General features: G+C 39.8%; 1 protein-coding gene across 1 annotated transcript in view; it reads left to right on the plus strand.

Moving 5' to 3' along the window:
• The first annotated feature begins 2,413 nt into the window (after nucleotides 1-2,413).
• Nucleotides 2,414-16,554, plus strand: part of ZFAND4 (zinc finger AN1-type containing 4) — a 65,849-nt gene continuing 51,708 nt past the window's right edge. The window contains exons 1-2 of the mRNA XM_047762098.1: nucleotides 2,414-2,887; nucleotides 12,639-12,939. Coding sequence (XP_047618054.1) covers nucleotides 12,678-12,939 — 262 coding nt within the window. The 5' untranslated portion in view covers nucleotides 2,414-2,887; nucleotides 12,639-12,677. The remainder of the gene's footprint in view (nucleotides 2,888-12,638; nucleotides 12,940-16,554) is intronic.

Below are 16,554 nucleotides of genomic sequence, written 5' to 3' on the forward strand. Positions count from 1 at the left end.
GGTTTGGCAAACTGTGGCCTTCTACTTTCTGTTTTTGAAAATAAAGTTTTATTGGAAGGCAACCATACTCATTCATTTACCTATTGTTTATGGCTGTTTTCACCCTACCTACAATGCCAGAGCTGAGTAGCTATGTCAGAGACTGGGTGGCTCACAAAGTCTAAGATATTTTCTTTGTGGCCCTTTGCAGAAAGAATTTGCTGACTTTGCCCTAAGGCATTCATTTCCCTTCCTTGAGCTTTGCATTATTTTGTGAAAGAGGCAGAATGAACCCAGGTAATGGTAGGGAGAATTGCCGAGGATGGAAATGTCAGCTTCTAGAGCAGCACTGTTCCATGGAACTCTGCCTTGGTGGGAATGTTCTATAGCTATTGTCCATTGTGGATGGCGGATCCCTCTTTTAGTCTGTTTTCCTGTGCTGTGCCATGAGTATTCAATCTGTAACCATGGCACAATCTTGTAAGCTGAACCAGGTGGCTTTGCCAATTATGAAGACACTAACTTCTTCCTTGAGTACTTTTAAGGTTGAATTGGGAATTTCTCATACTCAGAGATTTTTAAATAGCTCTCACAGATCAGCTGTTTGCCCTGCTCTGCTATGAGAATGACCCAATTGCCTATTCCTTTTGTCTCTTTTATTCATCTTCCTTCTGTTCCTTTGGTTACTTGTGTATAGCTTCCTGCTCTGAGTCTGAGCCCATTGTGGGATGAGACTCAGCATTTGTTAAACATGTTTTTCTTTTGGATGGATCAAATCTGCTGATACATCATTAGGATTGATTCCAGGGAATTCAGGAGACAATAACGTTAGAAAATGTGCAAATTGCTATTTTGAGGGGCTTGAAAGGGGGAGGGAACTGAACACTCACTGGTCTGATGGTAGACCATTCACTTTTCTTTCTTTTTTTTTGTCTTTTGTACTTTTAGGGCTGCACCCGCAGCATATGGAGGTTCCCAGGCTAGGGGTCTAATTGGAGCTGTTGCTCCCTGCCCACGCCAGAGCCACAGCAACACCAGATCCGAGACACATCTGTGACCTACACCACAGCTCACAGCAATGCCGGATCCTTAACCCACTGATCGAAGCCAGGGATCGAACCTGAACCCTCATGGTTCCTAGTTGAATTTGTTTCCACTGTGCCGTGACAAGAACTCCGACCATTCACTTTTTATGTTATTCAGTTTCTATTAGCAGATGGGTATTTCACAGATAACGCTAAAATCTGGAAGGAGAGTGGAATAGTGGAATAAGTTTGGATTTTTGTAATGAGATCTAGATTTAAATCTGGTTCTCCTACTTAGAGTGTAGGCAAATTGTTTTACCTTTCTTAGTTTTTATTTCCTCCTTTGTCAAGTAGGGGTTTTAGTAAAATCCCTTGCAGGATTATGAAGAGAATATGCAGAGATCCTTGTTAACTATCTGGCATTTGAAAAGTGGCACATGATGATGATGAGAATGAATGATTTGGACCAAGGTAACAGAGCTACCCAAGGTTTTAAGCTCATCTCCTTGACTCCAAAGCTCATCCTCTTAGTTTTCCCTGAGAGGGGAGGCAGGTTTAGAAATTAAGGCTTTAATTCAGTAAGATTCCTTCATCACAGGCACTGTTTTTGAGCTTAGTATACAATGATAATAGTCATATCTCTGTTCTCAAGGGACTCCACATCTATTCAGTATTACAGTTTAAGAAGGAACCAGTGATGAGAGAGCCTGAAGTTGAGTGAAAATCCAGGGTCTCATAAACCCCAGATTATGCTCAATAGTTAGTTGAATTGTGGAGATAAAATTGGTAGGTGGAATCTCTGAGGAGAGTGAGAGAAGAATAGAACGATGGATATAAGGTACTGGGGTTCATTCTAGATTGGTTCCTTGAAGTCACAAAAATGAATAAAACTGCAGTGACAGGGAGATTCCTGTTCATGGTCAGTTGAGTAATCCACCTAGTAAAATTGTAGGCCAACAGAGTTAGAAAATCCTTAAGGGTTGGATTTAGAATACCCATGGGAAATGAAGAGAAAGAGAAGCAGCGAGGCTCCTTATCGGACTGGAAGGTTTGTGTTATGTGTTTTTTACACCCAAGTTGAACAGCTTGGAAACTGGAGCCAAAAAAACCAAACAAACCCAAAAAACAATACCCCCCCCCCAAAAAAAAACCCCAAACAGGTGGCTGGGCATACCTGACGCTGGGATTTAACAGCCTGAGGTACCCACTCAATTTCAAATGGATGAGGAATAAATGAGTAAGGCCTAGAGCTTGTTTGCTCTCGCTCTTCTTTCAACCAGGCATGGCAACGGCCTCATATTTCAGATGAGGTAGGCGAGGCCACAGACGTTAGGGGACAGTGAAGCGCAGGAAGGGTGCTCTGTTTAAAGCTGGCCGGCCCGGACTGCACCAGAAGTGCAGTGGCTCTGAAAAGACCATCGATTGGGACTATCTCCCAGCACGTCAAGCACCTCCAGTCGAGCGCCTTGGGTTGGTCGCAGGGAAGGAAGGTACTGTCCACACCTCCTCCGGCCAGAGGCCAACTCCACCGTTCCCAGAAGCCGGGGCTACGGTTCTCCAGCCCGCCCGCTCCGGCCCTAGTTAGGTGGCCACTGCTGGTAATAAAGGATTAACATCCGGGCCTCTCCTAACCGACAACCACCACCGAACCCCGAAGGAGCCCCGGCTCCCGAGCAACCGCCGGCGTCGGGCAGCAGGGCCCCGCCCCCGCCCCTGCTGATTGGAGGGTGACGTGAGCGCCAGCGAGCGATTGGTACGTGGTGTCACAAAGAGGCGGGGGCGCGGCTGCGAAGCGTTGCTGGTGTGTGCCTGCCGCGGCATAGCTCGCGGGGGCCTCACCTCTCTATGGGCTTGCGGGCTGGCGAGTGAGTGGACGAGAGCAGGTGAGGGCAAGCGGGCGGGATGGGGAGGGCCGCGCTGTCGTCGCCAGCCTCCAGGCCGTGCCCCCTCCGCCGCGGCTGCCCGAGAGCTGCGCGGCGGGTCTCCTTAAGCCTCCACTTTCGATCCCTCAACGAGCGCGACGCGGGGTGCCCCGCCCCGCCCGGCAGGTGCTGCTCTCCGAGTCGCTGCTTCTGACGTGAAGCCTGAGCGCTGCCCTCCAGATCAGGCCCTTGTGTTTGGGTAGCTGGAGTTTATCCTGGAGGAGCACGGGCTGCGCAGGTGACTCCGTCCTCTACAAGTGTCTGTACATTGAAGGCTCGAGGAGGCGTTGGCTCCGAAGGATTTCCCAGGCCCAGTAGAAAATTGATTTCACAGTTTAGGGTATAGATGCATGATGTAGTGGATATAGTTCTGAAGCTTGTACTTAAAACTTAGGGATATTTCCAGACATTAATAAAAAACAGTTCATTAAAAGATAGTATTTTTAAGGGCTGCATAACATGCTATAACTCTATGTTGGGGGGAGAGTTTATAAGAACTCCTCGTATATGGCTAATATTCTTTAGGATGGAGAATAAAGCTGATTCCAAGTTATTGAAATTATTGATTCAGCACTATTATTGCATTACCTGCCTTTAATTTCCCTTTCATCTTTGGTGGTTGTGTTTTAAGAACTTTTTCAGAAGAGATAAGAGAAATGTTTGGGGAATTGATTTAGAAATGTATTTGATGCCATTACTTTTAATTTTTTTTTTAATTATTGGTAAAAATTCTGCAAGCACTTTTTTCACTGCCTTCTCCCTTTTCTCTTCCTCTTCTGGTTTTTCGCTGTCCTTCTATCATTTCCCATCCTGTTTTTGAGTCTTCATTGCCCCTTGTTTTTCAATATCATAGAGTTCCATAATGTGCTCAGTCAAGACTGATCACACACAGCTTTCAGAAGTTGTCCATGGACCCCATTTTTAATACTGGCTAGGTCTTTGATCTGCTGGAACTTCCATTTGCTTCTCTGCCATCATCTAGTCCTCTAGTATGGGTTAATCACAATTCAAATCTTTATTTTTGTCCTCTGTTACAGTAATTTCTCCTGCTGAGAGGTATAATTATTTCCTAGAGGCATTCATTTCAGTTTTGCATTTGGTTACCAATTTTGCTTCTTTTTGGATATTGGAAATTACTCCATTAATTAGGGCCCAAATTTATGGTGAATGTTACATTGCAATTAGTGCTGTGCTATTTTTTCTTTTAGCCCATGATTACTTTATCCATTCTCATTACTGATGAAGGACTTGCAAATCTGTCTTTATGTTACCTTCTGCCACTACTTGTTTATAATGTTCAGGGTATTGCTATGGAAAAGTACTGAGGTAAAAGAAGTGCTCCTTATAACTTCTGTCTCTAAATTCCTTGGGCAGGCACTGATCACCCAGGCCTTTATTTCTGTAACGTTCACTTCAGCATTCCTGACCCCAGACCTCTTACTCCGGGAATTGGAATCCACATAGATCTTTTACTGTGTGGATTGGAATGCTGCTGCCTTTAAGGGAAGAGACATTGATAATTCTGTAATACATTCTTATTTACTATAGCATGATAAGTATGTTCTTAAAAATCCACATGTTATCCAAAACCATATTATAAAATCAGTCATTTCAGTATGATGGAAAAAGGAGTTAAGGGTTAACTTCATGCAGTCATTATTCCTACAGGTATTTCAATGTATTAAAGATATGAGGGTAGTTCCTTTGTGGAGCAGAGGGTTAAGGATCTGGCACTGTCACTGTAGTGGCTTGGGTTGCTGCTGTGGCATGGGTTTGATCCCTGGCCTGGGAACTTTCATATGTGTGGGCACAGCCAAAAAAAAAAAGATCTAAGAAACAAACCCTGAGCAATACAGCCACTTATTTGTCTTTCACTTAAAAGTATGGTCTTTTACCACTGTCACTAGAAAAACTGTTAGCACATTACTTTGTTATTATATTTGTTATCATTATAATTAAAATTTTTTTTTTTGCTTCATAAGGGACCACACCCATGGCATATGGAGGTTCCCAGGCTAGGGGTCAAATCGGAGCTACAGCTGCTGGCCTACGCTGCAGCCACAGCAACGTAGGATCCGAGCCACATCTGTGACCTATACCACAGCTCATGGCAACACCTGATCCTTAACCCACTGAGCAAGGCCAGTGATCGAACCCACAACCTCATGGTTGCTAGCTGGATTCGAACCCACAACCTCATGGTTACTAGTTGGATTCATTTCTGCTGTGCCACAATGGGAACTCCTTGTTATCATTATTTTGATAAAAAGTACGACAGCACTCAAAGCAGCTGTGCTGCCAGTAACAGCTTTTCTTCCTGTGATGCCGTCTCTTCAGGACGCATAATGCAATTCAGGTTCCCTACTTAATTAATTATACTTCCAATTAGTGTTATAAAAATTAACCATAGCCAAGACCTCCGTACAGTGCATGTATGTCATGAGTCGGTAAACTTTGGTGGAGTTTGGAGTGAATGATAAAATGGTTCCATTGGGAAACCAACATTCTTCCAAACCAACTTTAGTAGCATAACTAAACATTTCTTCATTTCTAAAACAAGGGTAATACCCAAACCTGTCTCACAAGTTTCTTCCTAGTATCAGTTGAGAGAGAATATTTATTTACTCTTTCACTGAACAAACCTTTAATGAGTACCTGTATATACTGTGCTAGGTGATGGGATGGTAAATCAGATGTTGCCCTTCCTTAAGGAGCTTACCGTTTAGTAAAGAAAGCCATATAAAAAAATGAAATTGATTGTAATGGCTAAATGCATAATGGGTGCCAGGGTGCAAATGAGCATAGCCATAAAAGGCTTTGTGAAATAGTTGCTATTTGAGCTGAGTCTTGAAAGATGATTAGGTGCTCACCTGATAGCTAAGTGTGGGAATGGTGGTCCTAGGTAGCACAAAGCAGGAGCAATGACATAAAGGCTCATGTGTTCTGAAGCTACAGGTGCAAATTATCAGAGGATAGAAGCACCGGAAATGTTGTAGGAAGAGGTGATAAATAAAATGGGGCTGGAAGGTGAGGTGCATGACTTAAGGAGCCTTTCTAATGAGTCTGAATTTTATCCTGTAGATAGTGGAAGCCGTTGTGGGTGGTTGAGCTAAGAAATAACATGATCCGTTCTATGTTTTGAAAAGATAACTAACTGTGTTCCACATTAGGGAAATGCAAATTAAAACAATGAGATTCTACTGCATTCCCATTAGAATGGTCGAAACTCAGAACACTGACAACATCAAGTGCTGGCAAGGATGTGGAACAATAAGAGCTTTTATTTATTGCTGGTGGGAATGCAAAATAGAACAACTACTTTGGAAAACACTTCTGCAGTTTCTTACAAAACTGAACATATTCTTACTATAGATCCAGGAATTTTGCTCATTGTCGTTTACCCCAAGGAGTTGAAAACACATCCACACAAAAACCTGCATGTGGATGTTTATAGTGGCTTTATTCATAATTGCCCAAACTTATAATCAACCAAGATGTGTTCTTCAGTAGGTGAATGGATAAACTGTGGTACATTCAGACATTGGAATATTATTTAGTGCTTTAAAGAAATGAGCTGGGAGTTTCCATCATGGCTCAGTGGTTAACAAACCTGACTAGTATCCATGAGGACGTGGGTTTGATCCCTGGCCTCGGTCAGTAGGTTAAGGATCTGGCATTGCTGTGAGCTGTGGTGTAGGTGGCAGATGAAGCTTGGATTTGGCATTGCTGTGGCTGAGGTGTAGACTGGCAGCTACAACTCCAATTCAACCCCTAGCCTGGGAACCTCTATAAGCCGCGGGTGCAGCCCTAAAAAGACAAAAGACCAAAAAAAAAAAAAAAGAAAAAAAAGAAAAAGAAAAAAAGGAGCTGTATCAATCCATGAAAATATACGCAATAAATATAAATGCATATTACTAAATGAAAGAAGCCAATCTGAAAAGGCTTGTAATATACATGATATATATATGATTCCAACCATATGGCATTCTGTAAAAAACTGTGGGGATGATAAAAAGATCAGTAGTTGCCAGGAATTGGGGGTACAGAGGAATGAATAGGCAAAGGACAGCGGATTTGTAGGGCAGTAAAACTAGTCTGTGATAACTATAATGGTGGGCACATGTTATTATTCATTTGTGAATATCAGTAGAATGTACACCACCAATAATGAACCCTAACGTAAACGATGGACTTTGGGTGATAATGATGTGTCCATGTAGGTTCGTCAACAGTAATAAATATACCACTCTGGGAGAGGCTGTGTATGTGTGGAGGCAGGCAGTGTTTGGGAACTCTCTTTACTTGCTGCTCAACTTTGCTGTGAACCTAAAACTGCTCTAAAAAATAGTCTGTTTAAAAGGCAAAAAATTCCAGGCTTTAGACTTAGATTTATTTTCTTCATTTAGTCTGAATTTATGGTTTCTTTGCAATACATTCTAAAGTCAAATATGAAATAATTTTAGAACTTTTTGTGACCTCTCTCCCTCCTTGAACAGAATTGAGAGTAAAATAACTTCTGACCTATGTGATATGATGTCCTAATCCAATTTTCATTAAACTTTCTTCTTTAAAAAAAAATGTTAGCATCATAGGGAATGGATCAGAAGAGTGATGTCAGGAGTCAAAGATTATATCTAGGCTATCATAATTGCTCATTTGAGAGCTAATGATTGTGTGAACTAAGTCCTAATGAGTGTGACAGATTATGGAAATATTAAATTGTACTATTAGATTTGATCACTTCTGGATACCTTGGGGATGGAGGAAAAGTCTAAAGTGTTCCTAGATTTCTAGCTTGAGTGACTATGTTAATAGCGGCACAGTTTACCGAGATGAAGACTGTAGGACAGAAGTGGATTTGTAGGAAAGATAATTGGTTTCGGATACATTGGATTTCAGGTGTCTGTCCAGATTCCATATTTTAGATGCCTGTGTAAATCATGTCTGTACAATGGGGATGTAGGTTATTAGTCAAACCACAATTCAAAAATAACTCCTTTAAACACATTGTTATGAAAATTGCAGTGACTTCAGCTCGAATCCTTTGGCAAAAAAAAAAAGTAAAAAATTTATTACCCATTTTTCTTCTTGACTCCTGCACTTCCCTACTGTTCATGTTCATGTATCTAGTCTTAGGAATATTCTTTTCCCACTCTGAGGCTTTACTCATTCTGAAATACTTTCAAGAATTTACTTACGTTTGGGGATTACTCCCCAGCTTATTTAATGAGATTGATATTACCTTGATATTAAGCCAGACAAAGGCATATAAAGAAAATGACAAAAAGACAAAAAAAAAAAAAAAAAGGAGTTCCCGTCGTGGCGCAGTGGTTAACGAATCCATCTAGGAACCATGAGGTTGCGGGTTCGGTCCCTGCCCTTGCTCAGTGGGTTAACGATCCGGCGTTGCCGTGAGCTGTGGTGTAGGTTGCAGACGTGGCTCGGATCCTGCGTTGCTGTGGCTCTGGCGTAGGCCGGTGGCTACAGCTCCGATTTGACCCCTAGCCTGGGAACCTCCATATGCTGCGGGAGCGACCCAAAGAAATAGCAAAAAGACAAAAAGACAAAAAAAAAAAAAGAAAAAAGAAAGAAAATGAGATCACTATCTTTTATGGATAAAAAAATTTTCAAAAGTATTAACAAACCAAATCTAGCAACATATATACAGGATTACATAACATATAAAATGTATATATCCCAATAATGCAAGGTTGTTCAACATATTTAAAAAAAATCAGTCTTTGTAATACACCATATTAATAGAATAAGAGACCAAAACCACTATCATTTCATTAGACACTGGGAAGAAAAGCATTTGATGAAACCCAACACCATGATTAAAAAATAAAAGACACTTAAACAAAGTAGGGATAGAAGGGAACATTCTCAATCTGATTATCTATGAAAACCGCACAGCTAAAATCATACCTCATGGTGAGAGACTGAGTGCTTTTCCCCACAGTTAGGGAAACATCGAGAATGCTTGCTCTCACCACTTTTATTCAACCTTGTATTGTAAATTCTAGGCAGGGTGATTAGGTAAGAAAAGGAGGTAAAGGGCATCTAGATTAAAAAGGAAGTAAAAATTTCAGTTTGCTGATGACATGATTTTATCTGTGGATAATCCTAAGGAATTCACTAAAAAATCTAGCAGAACTAGTGAAGTTCAGCAGGGTTCCAGTGTATAAGAGCAATATATTAAAATCAATTGTATTTCTGTACACTAGCAATGAACAATCTGACAATGAAACTGAGAAAAATTTCATATATAGTGGCATAAAAAAACAAAATCCATAGGAATATATATATTTTTAAATCCCAAACTTCTAATCTAAAAACTATAAAATATTATTTAAAGCAATGAGAGAAGTTATAAAAACTGAAAGACAATCACATGTTGATGGATTAGAAGACTTAATTTTATCAAGATGGTAACTCTCCAAATTAATCTTCAGACTCAACATAATCCTTATCAAAACCCCAATTGGTGCTTTTGCAAAACAGACAAACTGATCCTATAATTCATAATGAAATTTAAAAGACCCAGAGTAGCCAACAATCTTGAAAGAGAAGAACAGATTAGAAGACTTACATTTCCTGATTTCAGAATTTACTACAAAGCTATCAAGACATACTGGCATAGGATAGACATATAGATAAATGGAACAGAACTGAGGGACTGGAAGTAAACCTTCACATTTATGGTCACTCGGTTTCAACAGAAGCACTAAGACAATTCAGTGGAGATAAAATAGTCTTTCTAGCAAATGGTGGTGAGACATCTGTTAATTTAGTAAATTATAAAAGAATTGCAAAAGAATAGAGCTGGGTCACTATTTCACAATATCCACAGAAATAAATTCAAAATAGACTATCTACCTAAATGTAAGGGCAAAAACTACACAATATGTACAAAAATATGTACAAGTAAATGTTCATTATCTTGAATTAGTCAAAGCTTTACAAATATAACACCAAAAGCATAAACAACAAAAGAAAAATAGCCAAAGTGGGCTTCATTAAAATTGAAAATTTTTGTGCTTCAAGGGCCCACCATCAAGAAAATTAAAAGACAACCCACAAAATTAGAAAAAATATTTGTGAATCATAGCCGTTAAAAGGTTTGTATTGGGAAAGCATTAGAAAAATTAACTCATTGGCCAAAGGATCTGAATGGACTTTCTGAATAGTCATTTTTGTAATGAAGGTGTAGAAATGGCCAATAAGTACACAAAAAGATGCTCAGCAGTTCCTGTTGTGGCTCAGCAGGTTACAAACACAACTAGTATCTATGAGGATGCAGTTTCAATCCCTGGCTTTGCTCAGTGGGTTAAGGATCTGGTGTTGTCATGAGCTGTGGTATAGGTTACAGATGCAGCTTGGATCTCACGTTGCTATGGCTGTGCATAGGCCAACAGCTGCAGCTCCAATTTGACCCCTAGCTTGGGAACTTCCATATGCCTCGGGTGCTGCCCTAAAAAGCCTTTTTTTTTTTAGTGCCACACCTTCAGCATGAGGAAGTTCCCAGGCTAGGGGTTGAATCGCAGCTGCAACTGCTGGCCTACACCACAGCCACAGCAACGCCAGATCTTTTACCCACTGAGTGAAACCAGGGATCAAACCCGGATCCTCATGAATCCTAGTCGGGTTTCTTGACCTCTGAGCCACAAAGGAAACTCCCTTAACATCTTTAATCATTAAGAAAAACCTAATCACAACTACAGTGACACACTACTTGGTACCCAGTAGGATGGCTTTAATTGAAAGACGTATTGGCAAGATGGTGAAGAAATCCAAACCCTTGTTCATTATTGGTTGGAATGTAAAATTGTTCAGACCACTTTTGAAAATAGTGTCGTAGTCCCACAGATTGTTAAACATGGGATTACCACAGAACTGTTCCACTCCTAGATATATATGAAATAGAAAGGAAAACATACATCTATACACAAATTTGTAATTGAATGTTCTTATAGCATTATTCATAATATCCAAAAATGGAAACAAACCAGAATGCTCATCCACTGATGACTGGATAAATAACATGAAGAATTCATACAGTGGATATTTTCATTCAGTGGTGAAAAAGAATGAAATAATGATACACCCTAGAATGTAGATGAACTTTGAAAACGTGCTAAATGAGGGAGTTCCCGTCGTGGTGCAGTGGTTAACGAATCCGATTGGGAACCATGAGGCTGTGGGTTCGATCCCTGGCCTTGCTCAGTGGGTTAAAGATCTGGTGTTGCCGCGAGGTGTGGTGTAGGTTGCAGATTCAGCTTGGATCCCGCATTGCTGTGGCTCTGGCGTAGGCTGGCATCTACAGCTCTGATTGGAACCCTAGCCTGGGAACCTCCATATGCTTCAGGAAGCGGCCCTAGAAAAGGCAAAAAGACAAAAAAAACCCCAAAAAACAACAAAAAAACCCCCACAAAAAACAACCAAAAAACGTGCTAAATGAAAGAAGCCAGTTACAAAAGATTACATGTTGTATGATTCTACTTATGTGACTTGTCCACAAAATGCAAAATTGTGGTCAGGAAGTAGATTAGTGATTGCCTAGGGCTGAAAGGGAATGGGAGAATTTAGATGTGTATCTAAAGAGTATGGGGTTCCTTTTTGGGTTGATCAAAATGTTCTAAAAATGACTACGATGATGATGAAAATGTTCTAAAAATGGCCATGAATGACTATATACCATTTCCTGGACATACTAAAAATTAGTAAATTTTATGGTGTTTTCTTGTGGGACAGCTAGTTAAGGATCCCGCGCTGTCAGCGCAGTGGCTTGGGTTGCTGCCATGGTGCAGGTTGGATACATGGCCTGGGAACTTCCACATGCCACAGACACAGCCAAAAAAAGAAAAAAAAAAAAAAGCTAGTCAATTTTATACTTTAAATGGGTGAATTTTATGTTATGTAAATTATATCTCAATAAAGCTATTAAAAAGATTTACCTACCTCTCCAGGAAGAAGTTGTATCATTTGTCTGTTTAGTTTAAGACTGTCCCCATTTATAGAGTTTTCACTGATTAGTAGCAATTTATCAATTTGATTATTCCTATTCTCCTAATTATACACTTGTAATTTATCTTAGTACTTCTGTTGGTTGTGTTTACCACTCATATTCATTAGCCATTGTATGTTTGTGTGTAGAGATTATGTCTAATGTCTGTCACCAACTTCACTCTCATCTCAGCTATATTGGTAGACAACCTGGGATTGTTTAGTGAGTTGAGTCCTACTTTAAGGAACATATTAAAGGTGATTGCTATTCCTTTTATTTGGTGTGACTCAAATGTGCAGTGGCTATAACATAACTTTGGATATTAAAACATAATTTACGTGTTTTAGGAAAGAATGTACATAACTTTTTCAAAGCCTTGCAAATACATACCTGCATGTTGAGTTCATTCGTTTGAATATCACTAACAACAGAAAAAATTTATTGTTGAGCATGTGGTATATGTGTGTGCTGAGTTCCAGTAAGATACAGAAAAGTATCGCAAATATACCAGTTCTTAATAATCTGACAGTCCAGTTGGGAGAATGGTTTCAGAGACAAATGTGAAAAGTTTGGGATTAGACATAATTAGCACTAAAATGAATTCAGTGCTGTCTAGAAGACTGGTATGGGCCAGTGTTCAGAAAATCTTTATGGAGGAATGAGACTTTCAGATGGACATATTAAAAAATTATTCTTGTTTTTTAGGTTCAATACTCAAAACATGAACAACGATATATATTACCAATGTTCAAAGCTGATTTGGCTAGAACTGGAATACAGTTGCCTGCAACATATTCCAGAGGAATTAGAAAAGTCAAAATAATGGATAACAGAAAAGATCCTCCATTCTTCAATGAAGATAATGTGGGACCATTTTACTACAAACTTCCTTTCTATGATACCATGGAGCTCTTCATTGAAACATTGACTGGAACATGTTTTGAGCTGAGAGTTTCACCCTTTGAAGCTATTATTTATGTGAAAGCAAAAATTCAAAGATTGGAAGGTACTAGTCTTTCTTTATTTTAGAATATGAGAATTAAATTTGCTCAAGAGTGTATATATAATAACTGCTTATCTTTTCTTTTGGAGACATCTTAAACATATATGGAATTAGAATTAAACCCCTATATGCCCCCTACTCAGCTTCGACAGTTATCAATTCATGAACTATCTTATTTCCATTCCTGCATTTCCCCCACCCTTTTCCCTTTCTATCAGATTCTTTTGAAGAAAATCTCTAGCATTATGTTAATGTTTGGAATAATATTTTAAAACAGTTTTTCAACAGGTTATGATGATGTGCAAATTCTGCCGTAACTATCTTGTAATTGTTTTTAGTGGGAAGTAATAACTGAATTCCCTTTTAGTGACCTTGTTTACTTTTTACAATGTTTTGTGAATACTTTTTTAACGTGGAGACTTTTGAGAAGTTTTTGGCTTTCATTTACATAATTTGAGGTTTCCTCAATATAGCAAGGGTACTGAATATTGTATAATATCTCTCTTGTGGTTTGTATATTTGTGATGAGTGTTATAAATTACTTTGTGTTAAAATTAGTCTTTTTCTCTGTAGTTGGCAGATTTCTGAAACAGGTATTTGCCATTTATAGTTGCTAAAATTTAGTAAGGGCTATAAAATGAAATTGCCTTATAAGAATAAATGGATCTTTGCCTTTTGAGCCAGCTGAAACTTATTTTCAATATAAACAAGCTGCCTTCCAGCCCAGTTAAAATTCAGAATTAGAGAAGGATGAGGGGAGTTGGAATATTTTTGTCTTTGTAAAATCAAGGATCCTGGAAACTGAGCTTCTGAGTATTTGCTATTCCTCCAAAAACTAACTTCTGTTGACGTTAATGGCCAGCTGAGTCCAATAACCACATTAGAACATCCATTAATGGCACATGAAGCTTTTGTCCCCCCAAATGATTTGGTGAGATGACCTTGTTCTCCTTTTTTATTTGTATGTAGTCACCTTCTCATCGTGTTCTCACATGGCTGTGTTTTATAAGGGTACTGATCCCACCATACATGAGCCTCACCCTCATGTCATTGTCTAAACCTAATTATTTCCCCAAATCCCCATCTCTGAATACTGACACACTAGGGGTTGGGATTTCAAGCTATAAATTTTGAGGGAGACACAGTTCAGTCCATAACACCTACCACTAGTAGTCACTAGATCTTTTTTTTTCTTTTAATTTTTTTTTTTAAGGTCGCTAGATCTTAATTCCTATTCCCATTCCTCATCCTTATAGCCCTCATCCCTCTTTCCCTTCTAGTCTCCATGCTTTCTTATAACTTCTTGCAGCCCGTGGACAGGCACGGTCATTCTCTCTTCAGGAGACTTCATAAAGGCATCCTTCAGGAAAAATTAAATCAGTTTTAATCCTTTGCTAGGTGATCTCTGTTTCTACCCTGGAAGATGTTTGGGGATAACATGGCTAAGAATCTCCAGGTTAGGAAGATGTAGAGTAGGTAGGATAGGAAGGCAGAGGTGACACTGTGCTCAGTTTAATCCTCCCGAGAAATGATTGGTCTGCCAGACTGCTTTTCCTTTTGGCTAACTTTTGAGAAGTTGGGAACTAGAGTGTAGTGGGTAATAGGAGGATAGATGGAAGGGACTGTAGAGAAGAGATCAAAGGAGTGGGCTAGATTAGGATTGATGAGCAAGAAAGGAGCAGTATCTATAAGGGGACTTTAAATGGGCCTTGAAGGGACAGGAGCTCTGAAGCCAGACTGCCTGATTTCAGATTACCAACTCAGTAAATAACTTCCGTTTACCTCAGCAGTGCTAACTTAAAATGGGAATAATAATAGTACCTATTTTAGGAGTTCCCTTCATGGCACAGGGGAAACAAATCCAATTAGTAGGCATGAAGTTGCAGGTTCCATCCCTGGCCTTGCTCAGTGGGTTAAGGATCCAGCATTGCCGTGAGCGATGGTGTAGATCGCAATGTGGCTCAGATTTGGCATTGCTCTGGCTGTGGTGTAGGTCTGCAGCTATAGCTCCTAGCCTGGGAACCTCCATATGCTGTGGGTGTGGCCCTAAAAAGACCAAAAAAAAAAAAAGTACCTATTTCAAAGATTTGTTCTTAGGATTAAATGAATTAATAAATGAAAAGTGTTTAGTAGAGCATCTGTCGTCTTTGTCAGGGGAAAATGCTTAATCTGTGGAGATAATGTAATAAGTACCCAAGAATGTAAGAGCTATGCCCTTGGAAGCAGATGTAATTTCTCTCTCTTGAGTTTGTAGAGAAGGCAAATGCTTTCTTTGGAGGTTATCATCACCTGGAGCACTGGTCTGCAAAGAAGCGTACATAGTACTCAGAGGATAGGAAAATTAGTCCAGTGGAATTTGGAAAGAAAAAATGTGCCAAGAAATGTAAGGAATTGTTGTCTATTGGTTCTTTATAGCCACTACAGCTGTAACCGGAACCATAGCAATGGTAACACCGGATTCTTACCTTCTGAGCCATAAGAGAACTCCTTAACTTACTTTTCAATGTAACCATTTATGACTTAAAATTTCTTTCTAAGAACTGTTAACTATATCCTACAAGGTTTTTCTCAAATTGAATTTTATTAAATTCTAAGTGTTCATTTTGCCAAAAATATTAATTTTATTTTATTTTTTCATGGCTTTATCTATGGCGTATTTCGAGGTTCCCTGGCCAGGGGTTGAGTCTGAGCCACAGCCGCAACCTATGCCTCAGCTGTGGCAACACCAGATCCTTTAACACCCTGCACCCAGCTGGGGATCAAACCCGCATCTCTGCAGTGACCAAGCTGCTTTAGTTGGATTCTTAACCCAGTATGCCGCAGCAGGAATTCCTATTTTATTGTTTAAGAAATTATAATAGGGCCTCTGCAACCACAGTTGTATATAAGATTATATAGATTTGGAGTTCCCGTCGTGGCGCAGTGGTTAACGAATCCGACTAGGAACTATGAGGTTGCGGGTTCGGTCCCTGCCCTTGCTCAGTGGGTTAACGATCCGGCGTTGCCGTGAGCTGTGGTGTAGGTTGCAGACGCGGCTCGGATCCTGCGTTGCTGTGGCTCTGGCGTAGGCCGGTGGCTACAGCTCCGATTCAACCCCTAGCCTGGGAATCTCCATATGCCGCGGGAGCGGCCCAAGAAATAGCAACAACAACAACAACAGACAAAAAGACAAAAAAAAAGACAAAAAAAAGATTATATAGATTTGATCACCTTGTGTAATTTATATATACTTCCAATATTCTGACAAATGATATTGAACATGTTTTCATTTGTCTTCAAGATCTAGCAAACTCTTTTATTCCATTTTTGAATGAAGATATAATTTACATATTGTAAAAATTCACAATTTTTTGTTTTCTAGGGCTGCAATAACAGAGCACCCCAAACTGAGTGGCTTAAAGAGCAAAAATTTATTATCTCACAGTTTTAGAGGCTGAAAGTCCAAGATCAAGGTGTTGGCATTATTAGTTCCTTCTGAGAGCTCCTAGAGAAAATCTGTACTGTGCCTTTTGCCCAGCTTCTGGTGGTTTCCTGGCAGTCTTTCCTGTTCCGGAGCTTGTGTTGGATTAGGGCCCTCCCTAATGACTTCATTTTAACTTGATTGTATTTGTAAAGACC

This window comes from Phacochoerus africanus, chromosome 15 (assembly GCF_016906955.1).
Source record: "Phacochoerus africanus isolate WHEZ1 chromosome 15, ROS_Pafr_v1, whole genome shotgun sequence".
NCBI classification, from domain to species: domain Eukaryota; kingdom Metazoa; phylum Chordata; class Mammalia; order Artiodactyla; family Suidae; genus Phacochoerus; species Phacochoerus africanus.